Consider the following 12,589-nt stretch of genomic DNA (forward strand, 5'->3'; position numbering starts at 1 on the left):
TATAAATATACAGAGTTGAACTGAATCCATTATTTCAAGTGGCTCATAAACTGATACAGCCCAACTTAGTCAACCTGGTTGTTGATGGTGGTAATCATTTGCAATTTAAAAGTTTTAATTTGGACGCTTGACCTATTCAGTGTAAGCAAACGTTATGCCAGCCAATTTAACATCAATCATCCTGAGTTTTGCTTAAAAAAAGTGCAGTTTGTTTTTTTTTTGTTTCTTTTACTTGAAAATCTCCCATTAGCGTTTAAAATTCCAGTCAGCTCTGGAGCCTTCACGTCTCGCAGCATTAATCACGACAGCTGCCTGTTCTGCTGATCGGACAGAATCAGGCAACCTTCAGCTTTTAGTCCACCGTAATTTCACCTTTCCTGTTTTTTCAACAAGTTTTTTCGTTACCTGCTGTGTTTACGACAGTCGATCTATTTAGTCTGCTGTCCAGAAGAACAAATTGATCCGTTTCCCATCAGACATCACTAGGTTTTCATAAATAAAAAAGAAAAAAAAAGTAGTACTGTTATTTTTCTGAGTTGCTCCAATATAAAATGTTCATTATTTCAATACTGTTGTTTTCAGCATATGAGTCGACCTTTCTAAAAACAGTTCCATGCTGTATGAGATCCCATCAATCTGTGATTACACTAAAATAAGTTTGTACATATAAATCTGTTGCTTAGTATTCATGTTAGCTTGGCTGTCAGGCTTTTTCTTAAATAAAAAAAATCTAATAATTATTTAAAAAATAACCAATAGTAATTTATCACCTGAAGGATTCATGAACCATGGAGTATTTATGAGTTATTTAGAAAACAGGTTGGGCAGGTCTGCTGTTGGAGCCACTTCAAGTATTCAGTGTGTTCATTGATAACTTAAAAAGATGTTTTTCCTGTCAGAAGTGTGGGGCAAGTTGAAATGGCAAGTATTCTATTAATAATTGTGCAGTGTTCAGATGGGCATCAACCAGTCTTTTACTTCTCGGAACTAAATTGTGTCCAATACAGCAAAAATTCAGCATTAAGTAGTTAAGTTTTGTCTCCCAGTTTACAGTCTTTGTTGTCGTCACATTGATTGAGGCTAAAAACAAATCAGTAAACCAGTAATCTACCAGTTGCCCCTGTGCTGCAGATATTTGGTCTTTAAAAGGTTCACTGTGCAGGTTGGCTGAAATGCCTCTATTGGGGAGCCACTAATAGAAGATATCTTAGTAAAACAATAGTTAGATTTGAGGGGGTCCAAGTCATCTGCTGTTTTTTTTTTTATCTCTGAGGCAGAGACGCTTTCTACCTTTTAAACACAGCTTGCAATTAAAATTTTTTGATCAAACTAATGGTACCACTCGGCTCTGCACTGGTGTTTATGTAACTTCTGCCTCTTTAAAGTCATTCCTCATTTACATCGGAAAGCAATAATAGTTTGTCAGATTTACATCATATTAGCAGGATAAAGGGAGTACTCCTCCTTACGTCTCAAACTCCCATTATAATCCACAAAAATCTTATTTTTCCCAAACTTATAAGGGTGGAACTTCATTCCAGACATTCTCAGAAAAGTACGACATTTCGATCTTTTTTTCCCCTCCTTCCTTTAAAAATGTGCACATTATTTGAGCAGTTTGACCCGACTGCTGACATCCCCAACAACAAAGGCCTCACTGTAAAGTAAAAACCGTTTGCCTTTCTCCCAGTTTCCACTGACGATCTGTGAATGAATCCTTTCTGTACGTCTGAAACATGCTTAGCCAGATTATGTGACGGTCGGCACCAGCATGTTCCACTTTAGGACCCCAGTAGCAAACAAACCTATTCTCATGTTTCTCCACACCTGCTGCCACTGGCTATTCTGGTGTTTTGGACGTATTTTATTTCCATAGGGGTCTAAAAATATTCTCCTGGCTTCTTCGAGGAAAGTCGGACCGGTGAAGGGACGGAACAGGCGTGACATTTTTCAGACTAATCCCATAATGCCTTTTCTATTAAAAGTTACGACAAGATGAAGCTTTTCTTGTGAAACAAGAAATTGGTCCAATTCTCACAGAATAGGATGTGGAAAACAAGTAAGCTATTGATAAGGGGATTTGGCTTCTACTTAGTCTTATCCTTCATCCGCCAAGACGGCAGTCTTTAATTCGTGGCTTTTATTGTCATAGTGGTTCTCAAAGTGGGTGAAATTGGAACTTGTAACCCAAAAAGAAAAGAGTGCATTAGTTTATAAAACCTGGGGTTTTGTGTGGAGAAAGCATGAAAAACCTTTTCATTAATGAATGCGCTTCTGATTCTGTTGAAGCACCACTGCCCTCTGGTGGACACAACAGAAAAAACATTCCTCAATTGAAAATGTGTTGAACGTTTCAGAAAGCAAATTTCATTTAAAGAAAGGCTATTTAATATATTTATATTCCTATAATGTTCAGTTAACAAAACTATTCCTTCATGCAAAACTCTACAGATTTAGATTCTTCTAATTTGCTGTTTTCAGCTCATCCCATTTCCTTTTTATTTTATTGGAATTAAACTGAGATTACCATGCAAGAACATTGATCATTTCTGTATTGACTGAGCCATATATTTTGATCGCGATACAGTTAAAACATCCAATGACAATTTTCTGTTCACCGGTTCTCTTCTTTCAGAGTTTGAAGAGAATCAAGGACTAATATTTATAACCTAAGCAAAAAGAAAGTCCAGAATTACAAGTCAAATGTTCCAAACTTGTGCTGAAAAGTAATTAGGTTCTTACCATTAAGCAGATGTTCTCAAATGAAACATATTTCTGATCTCTTCAATAAAATAAATGCTTTTTATAGTTCTCTACTGGGGCTTCAAACGGGACGTTTTCAGCCCAAACAGGCATAAAAACCCTCCTAACTAGACACCCTCTGGTTACAAGGCGAACTCAAGTCAGTCGCCCCGTTCTTGGTAAATTCAAGTGCTGCTGGGCTTTAACTTAATTTTTTCTGGCTATAATCGATAGCCAACCATACGAAGCTATGCATCAAAAATTTGGATTCGTTTTCTTAAATGCTCTTTAGTAAATTTACACAATTTCCAAAGTCATTCAAATGCATTCATAAATGTTTATTTTCACACACAAAAAAATTACAATTAAAAATACATTTTGGAACAGTTTACACTTCATGTATTATTCAGTAATGACATTTCTTCCCACCTACAGAATGTTTTTTTTTTGTCAATTTGTTGATTTAATTTGTTTTACTGCTATTCTTCACAGCATTGTCACAGAAAGTGCTAAGTTTATACAATATAAAAAAAGTATGCTTTTTAGAAAGAAAAAAAAAGCTGGCATTATCTTTGCCAGAAATAATTCAAGTCTGCTAAATTTCTTCAAACCATAAGGCAGTGGAACAGTGGCTAGGAATACTTGCTTACTTCATTGTGGTTGCCTAAAAAGTGCTTTGATATCATCTCCATGACTCAGACTTGAAAAGGCATAAATAATTTGAACATTTCATCCCATATTTCTTTGTGCACTACAATAAAAAGTAATAAAAGTAATAAAAAAAAAAAACTAATGGCGTTTTGTACATCCTTTTGTGGACGGGATTTTCTCATGTTTAGCTCCATTACGACACTGCAGTGACTTTGGTAGCAGTTGTAAAGAATTTTGGCGTTTTTTGGTTTTATCCTGTTGAGAAAAAAAAAAAAAAGAAAGAAAGAAAGAAAGAAAGAAAGAAAGAAAGGAGAACTTATTATGCCGTCTGCATATGGAAAAGTCTACAGGGCTTTTGGAAATGCAAATTAAATTCATTTTTGTACCTCATGCTGAACACAAGCATGAGGTGCTTTTTTTCAAGCATGCAGAAAAAAAGTTGGGGTTTTTTTCTGCAGAGCAATATGCAGTTGGTGGCGACATTGGATACAGAGTGATGTGTGAATGGACTCGCCTCTTTTAGACGTTCGTGAAGACTTCTGCGGGGCAACGTGTCCCTCAGCTCCTCCACCGCCTCTTTAGCTTTACTGGATTCATGATGAAAAGTCACATATAGTCATTAATAAGGCAAACATTATTATTTTTTTACTGGAGCTAGGCATTGGATGTTTCACTAACCCTTCATATTTCTTCTGTAACATATCATTCACGGCCGTTTCACGGCTAAGCCGCTTGGCCAATTGCACGTTGTTCTTGCTCAGGTTTATGAGGATCCGACACAGAATCGGCATCAGCTCAGCAGATTCTTCTGCACTGATGTCCAAACGGTATAAAAGGGATTTTGTGGTTTCGGTCGCCACCAAATTATCAACTGTAAAAGTGAAAAGATAAATAAATTTTAAAAAAAATCTCAATAATGTGTCACTTTTATGAAAGTACAGTAATAAGTTTTCAAACCCCTTAGATTTCATTGAACATCTTTTACATGTTTCAGCAAACTTATTTCATTTGGGTTCCATGACAGATTAGCAGAAAGGATCACAGAATGAAGCGTGCAAAACACTTCAGATTTTCTTTTTTTTCTCCCCCCCTTCTTCACGATCATGCAGTTCTCTGTTGCATAAAATTCCAACAAAGCACAAATTACTCAGAAGTTTTATTGAGTTTTCTTGCTTTTTAATTCAAGGGGTTTGAAAATACCTAGAAGGTTCTGAAAATTTCCCCCCCCCAATGTTCTGGAAGAGAAAAGTTAAAAAGTGAGGAGTGTGGAGTTACAGATGGAGGAGTGAAGCTCTGGAAAGCGGGAGAGGTTCCTCATCAGAAGCAAGGCTGGTTTCTTCAGCGTAATGTTGTTTTCTAAAACAGTCTTAATTTTCTGAGGTCCTTTTACCTCCTCGATAATTCGAGCGACGGACTCGGAGATCTGTGAGGTGTCAGAAAACGTATTTTAAAAATATCTCCATCTACAGGTAAAAACGTAAAGCAGCGACAAAGTTTCCTAACTTGCCAAAAAGTTAAAAAGCACAGAAACAAAACAAATATTAGCTTTTTTCATTTAAATACTTGGTGCTAGATTTATCATTTAAAGAAATATAACTAAAGTGTCAAAAGCACAATCTGTGCAGTGACGTGTCATTTTTCCTACCACAAAGTTATACAAAGTCTCAGCAGTTAACTTTGTCTCTTTTTACCTCTCCCTTCCTCACTGTGAGGTTCTGCAGCGCCCCCATGGCGGCCTGCAGCGTCATTTTGTTTGTGCTGCAGGCCAACAGCGACAGATAGGCCCGTACAAGCTGCCCGCTCCACAGCCACTTAACTCCAAGTGGGTCTTCGTTATTCTGCAGGAGGCACATCGTCTCTGCTTTCTCTTTGTCCTTCGCATCCTGGGAGGAAATAATTTAGAGGTGCAGAGGTCAGGCGGGCGACGGGTGTTCAGTGGGGTCACAAACAGCAGCTAAACCAAGTTTAACATTATTTAGGCTCTTTCTTGTTATTTTGGTTTGATCCACCAGGAGATGCAAACAGATATTTACCAGTGCGACTTTAATCATACATCATGTATTTCAATGTGTTGCTGCCTTCACTGCATTTCAGGAATTTTCAGTATAAATGACTGACTTTACAAATATTTGCTTAAAAATAAGCAAATATTTTTGCTTATTTTTAAGCAAAAATATGAATGAATCTTTTGAAATTCATTCAAAAGATAATGTATGAAGTTTATTCTTTTAATGACTTTATGCAAAAGAAATTCAATAGAAATATTTGTTCTTTTCTTTTACATTTTCTGAAGGCAGCTGGTCATGTTGAACTTTGTAGTACACGTAAAAAAATGCAAGCCACACTTTACAGATTTTATTAGTAAAAATCTTTAGAAATTATGCCGATTAATCGTGAAGTGATTACCTTTTCGAGGTTGGTGCGACGATAAGGAAAACAGCTGCAAGTCGTCTCTTTGGGAGTCTCTTCCGTAATTTTGGCGGTTTGGAGGATCCAGTCTTCCTCAGCTTTATAGGTCAAGTTTTGAAGGATGCAGACACAGTTTTCTGTGAGCTTCAAAAAGAGAGAGTGATAAATACAAATATCTAAAAAAATAATAACAATAATAAATTTGAACAAAAACTCTGTCAAGAATGAATCTGAATGAACCCAAACCTCTAAAATATTAACCTGTATTGTGGACTGGGTCTGACTGTGGGGATTGCAAAACTATTTTACAAACTATTTTAGTACAAATGTTTTGCTGCAGTTGCTGCTGTAGGCCTCTTAGAAAACTCAAACAGGTTTTCTTACAGGACTGATCTGGCATCCCGACAACAATAACCAACTTTGCCTCAAGAAAAAAACAAACAAAAACATCCCATTGGCATCTGGCTGCCATGGTGCATTCAGGGTGATGTGAAGTGTTGGTGTAAAGCTTTCTTTGTCTCTGACATGACCTTTGAAAAACTGCCAGCCTAATATATTGTTTAGGTGAATCAGAGCAAGAGAATTTATTTCACAAAAGATTCTTTTCCTCCCTTTTTCTTCGCAATTAAGCTCTACTTTGCATTTTATTCTGATCTCATGTTTTAGATCTACATACTGACATTTGTATTTAGACAATAAAAAACAAACATGTTTGTTTTTCTTCTCACCTGGTCATCAGGTGTACCTTTGGTTGCAGCCTCTGTAGTATAGGAAGTCAGTGAGTCGATGAGATTTTCACAACTCCTCATATTCTTCCTGTGGTTATCGTCAGAGCTCAGATTCCTGCAGCAACACAAACAAATCATCGTCATGGCGACTAATTATCAGCATTCAAATCCATGTAAGGGTAAAAAACTATTCCCCTTTGCTTTTTTAATCTGCAAAACAGAATCTTTGTGCAGTCATAAAACTGTGGATGGTTTGCTTTTTTTTTTTTTTTGCATTGCAAACAAAAAGGTCTGAGAACACAGTAAGGAGACCTTGATAGTATGATTTCCAAGAGGACAGAACAATTTCAATTCAGCTGAGTGGAGCAGCGAGAGAGCCTCCTGAATAATTCAGTCTATCGCTCTTTTCTTCAAGCTGTAGTCGACATGCGGCCGACACCCCCTGCTTCGCAAACACTCCTAAGCTGTAGGTCTAAACAAATAAAATTAACATGAGTCATGATCTTTACGGGACATATTAAGTATTGTCACTTCACAAGAACCGTGACATAGTACTCAACATTTCTTTGGAATTCAGATCTGCATTTCCTGCTCCATTCTCAGGAGAAAGGGTGCTACCAAGTAAACATGTTTGGCATGTCCAGGTAAACAGCATTCTTACACCTTTCAGGTAAGAGGCTCACACATTTCAAAACCAAGCTTTCTAGAGTTCACTTTTCCTTTATGATCATTTTAAAACTAAATTTTCCTATGAATTTATGACATGCGTTTCTGCAGCAGATAACTTTAGACATGGAGGCTGAATGGATAGCCTCCATATTTAAGGAAGAAAAGAACAGAATAAGTGAAGAAATGAAGGACGGGTTGGAAATTTTGAAGCAGGAACTTTTTCCATGCTCATTTTCTTTCCTCAGACCTGGAAAATACCAAAACTCAACTTCCAGATTTTCCACGACTGTGCAGGATTCCTCTCCAAAACAAAAGACAAAACTGGTTGAATTTCCTACCGTAGGCAGGCTGTAGCGCAGAGGAAAGCGTTGGGATCAGCGATCAAATCACGTTTGGATTCTGCCTCTCCATTTATGTGAGAAAAGGGCACCAAAATCACCTTTGTCAGGACATTTAGGAAATTTTCATTAAAAAGATTCTTGATCGCATCAACTGAAGACAGATTCCACAAGACACCTGCAGGCGAGGGACATAAAAATATCATTAATGCAGTTTATCTTGGAATTCAAACCTTTAATAATCAGTTCTGTTATTATTACTAGTCATTAGGTTAAAGTGAAACACCCCTCTTAAATAAAATGTCTCTGAAAATAAGATTTTTTTTATTATTGAAGAGAAAAAACAAAGCATTTGATCTGCTAATCAGCAATAACAATCAATGAGGAAAATTAGTCAACAGATTGGTGTATTACCATTCAGTGTTGTCTTTATAATTTAAAACATTGATAATTTCTATATAATTGATCAAATCTAAATTTACGATGCATAATTGGGGAATTTTATAACAGCTCTCACATCTTAAAAATAATTTAAAAAAATAAAATAAAAAAAAAAACCTTACTCTTTTATAGCTTCTGATTTTACTGAAAATCCACACACACGCATCAGCATTACATTTCACTAATATGTTCAAATTCAAAACTATATAAAAAGGTCACTTGGTGTGAAGATAAACTTTTCCTGATGGGGAGAAATGTAAATATCCCAAAACCTGACCTGCAAGTTGGCATACGGTCTCCTTATCGTGGGTCTTGTCCAGTAAGTTCAGGACGATGGTGAGGCCATTTTCGTCCGTCACCTCCTTCTTGTTGCCTCCGTTATTGTAGACGACATTACGCAAGGCTGCTGCTGCGGCGCGCTGCACCTCTTCGTTGTCGGTTTTGAGTAGCCGTACGAGCTTTTCAGCTCCTTGCTCCCTGTGCACCTGAAACCAAGAGAACCTGATGAGCTAACAAATGTCGACATGGAGAGACTGTGCCTCCTTAAAGCTGCTAAAGCTTCGCCAGGCGGATAACGGAGAAAATGCTCCCAGATTATTTATTCTGAGTAAACGTACCTCAACTTTGGCTTCGTCTCTTCTGAAACATTGTCTCTGAATGTATGCGGCGGCACTGATCAGTTCTTCCTCATTTAGCTTGTCCAGAAGCTCTACGGCCCTTTTAATTGTCATCTCTGGAGGCTTTTCAGCCGATTGCCTAGGCGACAAGTCACAGATTGTTTTTCCTTTTTAATGGGATGGCTACACAAAAGACAGGAATAAAATGTTAGGAGTGAAAGTAAATCTTACTGTGCTTGATTCTTCATTGTCTTTACATCCTGCCTGTTGGTGAAACAGTTGGCGCTGATGGACCTGCCTGGTTCCCGTCTCTGCGATATTTGAGCCTGTCGGGATAAACCTCTGTCCATGGGGGTGGATCCAAGCCGCTGTACCATTTGTGTACCAGGTTTTACCAAACTGTGTTTCTGACTCTGTCCATTTCTAAGGCTGTGCTGTCCCGCCACAGATCCAGACAGATTTTTTGTTCTTACTGACTGAGGAGTGAATGAGTTGGTTCTGGACTTCCCAGATCGATGCGCGGATGCTCGGGTGGGTGTGCTGCGGGACGTCTCAGAGACAAAGGACCGGTGCTGTAGATTCAAGTCGTCAGGGCAATCTGCAAGCGCACCTACAGTCCGTAAATGGTTGCAATCAAAGCCTAAGGGCGCCCTCTGGAGATGTGTACTGGGACCGGACCGGTCCATACTGGCTGTTGGGGACATGGGCGACCTTCCGGATATTTTCCAAGGTTGGGTGCTTTTTGAGGAGAGGTTACCCAAATTAGACCCGTTTCCCTTTAAAACAAAATTAATTACACACTTAGTAATGTTTAGGACAGCAAAAGTTTCCAAACATTTACCTTTTCCAATTGTTTTTTTAAAACAACTTTTCCAGACTCAAATTTCAACAGTAGCGTGTTTTTTTTTGTTTTTTTTTTTTTAATACATTTCCAAATGCATAATAGTTTTGTCACATCAGTGCATTTTGTTGAGATTTTGAGGGAACGACACAGAACGGTGCGTAATCATGAAGTGGGGAGGGAGGAATCATTTCTCACCTCATAAATTAATTTTGCTGCTTTAAAAAAAAAAAAACTTTCTTCCGTTACCTTTTAACATTTTTTGGAGACAGTAACTGGAAATAAACACATTGGTGTGCAGTTTTTGCACTAAAATGCACTTTAAATTCAAGCATTCATTTCTGTATTTTCTTATAAAGAGGATTTGATTTTTCAATACAATAACAGTGATAAAAACTATGCTCTTGTTTCCCCTCACTTGGACTGTCTACCTGTGTTATTGTACTGTGTGCAGCTGCAGCTAAAGATAAGAACAATGTGATTCGTCGGATTGGCTTTCAGGAAGTGAGTGTAAAAAAAAAAAAAAACCCCAGCAGCATCACAGATTTGTGTAAATTCAAATTCAGGAGTATAACATGTAAAGCGCAGCTACAAATTCAGATAGCTCATTCTTGTTATGAACAGGCTAAACTCAAATGCTTTTAGCTGAAATAAGAAAAGAATGGAAATCATTTAGCGGCATTTTTGATAAAATGAAGCAGTCGCAAAGGTGTTTTAGCCAGAGGTGTGACGGTGTGTTTTACCTGTGTGGAAGAAGGAAATCCATGCTTGATCCTGAATGAATTTTGTAAGTTGACTCCCCCTGAAACAAGGCCAAAAGAATCCTTTATAGAGTATTCAGTTCAACATGGTATTTACTAAATCGATGGCATCACTTCCTCCAGTCAGGGTGATTTTTTTTTTCCCAACCTGACTTCATCAACTAAGAGAACAATCCTCACTCAGAAAATCTTTTAAAGCTGCTAAACAAACATCATGTCAGTCGGCAAAAAGATAAAAAGAAACAGTAGTGACTAAATTTAAAAAAAAAAAACGAACAGGTATTCAACATTGTCTGTGACTCTTTTTTTCAGCATACATTTTATTTATAAAATTTTGAATATATATTATGATTTCTACACATATCAGTGTGTATAAAAGCTTTCAAAATGAATAAAACTATGTTGTATTTCACTCTGTTGTGAAAATAGAAGTTCAAACGAGTCTTTCAAACCAATGGTAACGTTGGTCCTTTTCAGATACCCAGCAAAACGTACAATCACCTTTTTATTGTTTTTTTTATGCACGAGAAAAAATCTCTACTGTTCTTAAACAAACCACAGTTCCAAGACTACACCCACAACATAAATTAAGTGTAAACAGAAACAGTTAAACTGACAGGAAATTAAATTATATTATTTGCTGCAGAACAATAGGAATCTGCAAATTAGCCTGGAATTTAAGCAGCATTTAGTTTCAGCGGGCAGAAGAGTGAATTGCGATTCATGTTTATGAAACTGAGCGGGTTTCCTCTCATACCTCTGGTGAGTCAATTGTCACAGTATGAAAGGATGAGGTAAAACATTCCTGCAGACTTTTAGTTCCAGAGAAAATACCCAAATGACCTTTGTTCTTTCACATTTAGTTTGTTTCCACAACTGTAGACTCTGTGCGGACTGTAACTCGGCGAAAACAAAAAAAAGCTTGGTTTGAAGAGTCAAGAAAGGAACTGGTAACTTCATTTATCGAGATAAAGAAGGTATTTAAACCTACCTGACTGTGCATCAACAAAATGCGCAATAGCTGGCTTTGCTAGCTGTTAGCAGCAACAGCTACCATCAAATAAACTTGATAACCAGCAACGGCTCTTTTGCGCCGCTGAGTAATGAAATGCTATTAGAGTGATGGGAATTTGGATGCAGGCTTATAAACACTAAACTCGCTTCCTTTTCTCCCACTGGTGAGTCAGTTGTCACAATCTAAAAGCATGAGGTGTATTTCTCCAGATAAAAGCTCCGCAGAATATGCCCAAGTAGTGAAAACATGTTCACTTTAATTATGTGTAATGTAGGCTAAACTTCCTGTGGTTTTATCAGCCTTGAGGCGGTTCGATGAAACTGCAGGAACCTGTTGGACAAGGGACCTACTGTTCAGCAGGTCTTCCACTCAGGAGAAAAATAAATTACCTGTATTTAATCTTTGTGAGCCTTCATTAGGTTACAATAGGAATGTATTTAAACACAGTTAGGAGGCAAACAATTACTCTAATTAACAAGAATAATAAATAAATATCCGTGCAGCTTGTTTGAGGGGGAAAAAAAAATGTTTTCAGAGTTTATGTTTTAGTTTAAAAAGAGAGAGGGTGAGAGGTAAACTTCGTTTTTATCTGTCTGCTTCGCAGGGGAGCGAGGGCAAACCGTTCCAAAGACATTGTTTAATTCAAACAAAGAGGTCTGGCGTGCGTTCCGTTTGGGTTTTTGTATTACCATGAAACGTTTATCTGAAATTTAAAATGCCAATATTACCATTGGAGACACCATTCTTTCGCAGTGAAAGCTGAGCCGGGTTAAGAGTCGCGATAAAGTTCTTCTTGTCAGACGACATTCTCGTCCTGTAGGATTCGGTCGGAGAAGCCAGGCTGGTGTGCTGCTGGGAGAGAATCTCAGACCGCCTCGACTTGAGCCTCCTTTCCTTTACGAAGCTCTTTCAATGTTCCCTGTAGTCCTCGTGCAGGATAATGAACACCTTCGCTGGATTAACGAGCTCTGCTTTGTTGTGCCGACCTCACCTGAGTAGACCAGCCAGGTTGGCGGTGCGGTGGGCGGAGCTTAACACGCACCTGACGTGCCCGGTGTCGCCACTCCTTAAAACAACAAAGCGGCTATGAAAACAAAACAAACAAAATATACTTGTAATGTATAGAATTTAACTTTGTAACTCGCATTTATTTATGTATTTTTTCTCCCTTTACTGTAGTTTTTGTAATTTTGGGTTTTGTGTATTGTCTTGATTTTTTGGATGTGCAATTTCTTTTCAAGATTGCTCACTCACAATTAAGGAAGAGGGTCACTGAAATAAAAATAATATTAAGAATTCTGACTTTAATCTCAGATTAAAGTTTAAAAAACCTAAAGAAATGATGACACCCCAGATTTAGATTTCAGAGATACGAAC

At 37.7% G+C, this 12,589-nt stretch overlaps 1 protein-coding gene and 1 long non-coding RNA gene across 2 annotated transcripts; one reads left to right on the forward strand and one right to left on the reverse strand.

Annotated features, from left to right (window-relative positions):
• Window positions 1-3,065: 3,065 nt before the first annotated feature.
• Window positions 3,066-12,367, reverse strand: pkp2 (plakophilin 2). The gene is made up of 13 exons (XM_008400927.2): window positions 11,941-12,367; window positions 10,180-10,238; window positions 8,827-9,371; window positions 8,596-8,734; window positions 8,256-8,463; window positions 7,538-7,715; window positions 6,531-6,645; window positions 5,800-5,946; window positions 5,085-5,276; window positions 4,669-4,816; window positions 4,072-4,264; window positions 3,908-3,980; window positions 3,066-3,648 (listed from the first exon to the last, which is right to left on the reverse strand). The coding sequence occupies exons 1-13, from the start codon at window positions 12,017-12,019 to the stop codon at window positions 3,532-3,534; spliced, it is 2,193 nt and encodes a 730-aa protein (XP_008399149.2). The 5' UTR covers window positions 12,020-12,367; the 3' UTR covers window positions 3,066-3,531.
• Window positions 10,829-11,281, forward strand: LOC103459408 (uncharacterized). Its single transcript, XR_532736.3, has 2 exons — window positions 10,829-10,959; window positions 11,061-11,281. It is a non-coding gene; the product is annotated as an uncharacterized LOC103459408 (long non-coding RNA).
• Window positions 12,368-12,589: the final 222 nt, after the last annotated feature.

Source organism: Poecilia reticulata, chromosome 23 (genome assembly GCF_904066995.2).
Source record: "Poecilia reticulata chromosome 23, P_reticulata-male-v2, whole genome shotgun sequence".
NCBI classification, from domain to species: domain Eukaryota; kingdom Metazoa; phylum Chordata; class Actinopteri; order Cyprinodontiformes; family Poeciliidae; genus Poecilia; species Poecilia reticulata.

Bases quoted from the DNA above. Each gene is read 5' to 3' on its own strand.
- pkp2 (XM_008400927.2), bottom strand. From the start codon at position 12,019: ATGTCGTCTGACAAGAAGAACTTTATCGCGACTCTTAACCCGGCTCAG. The intron at 7,716-8,255 runs GTCAGGTTTTGG...CCTCGCCTGCAG, and splicing joins GACCGTATGCCAACTTGCAG to GTGTCTTGTGGAATCTGTCT. The intron at 4,817-5,084 runs GTAAAAAGAGAC...GACACCTCACAG, and splicing joins TCACAGTGAGGAAGGGAGAG to ATCTCCGAGTCCGTCGCTCG.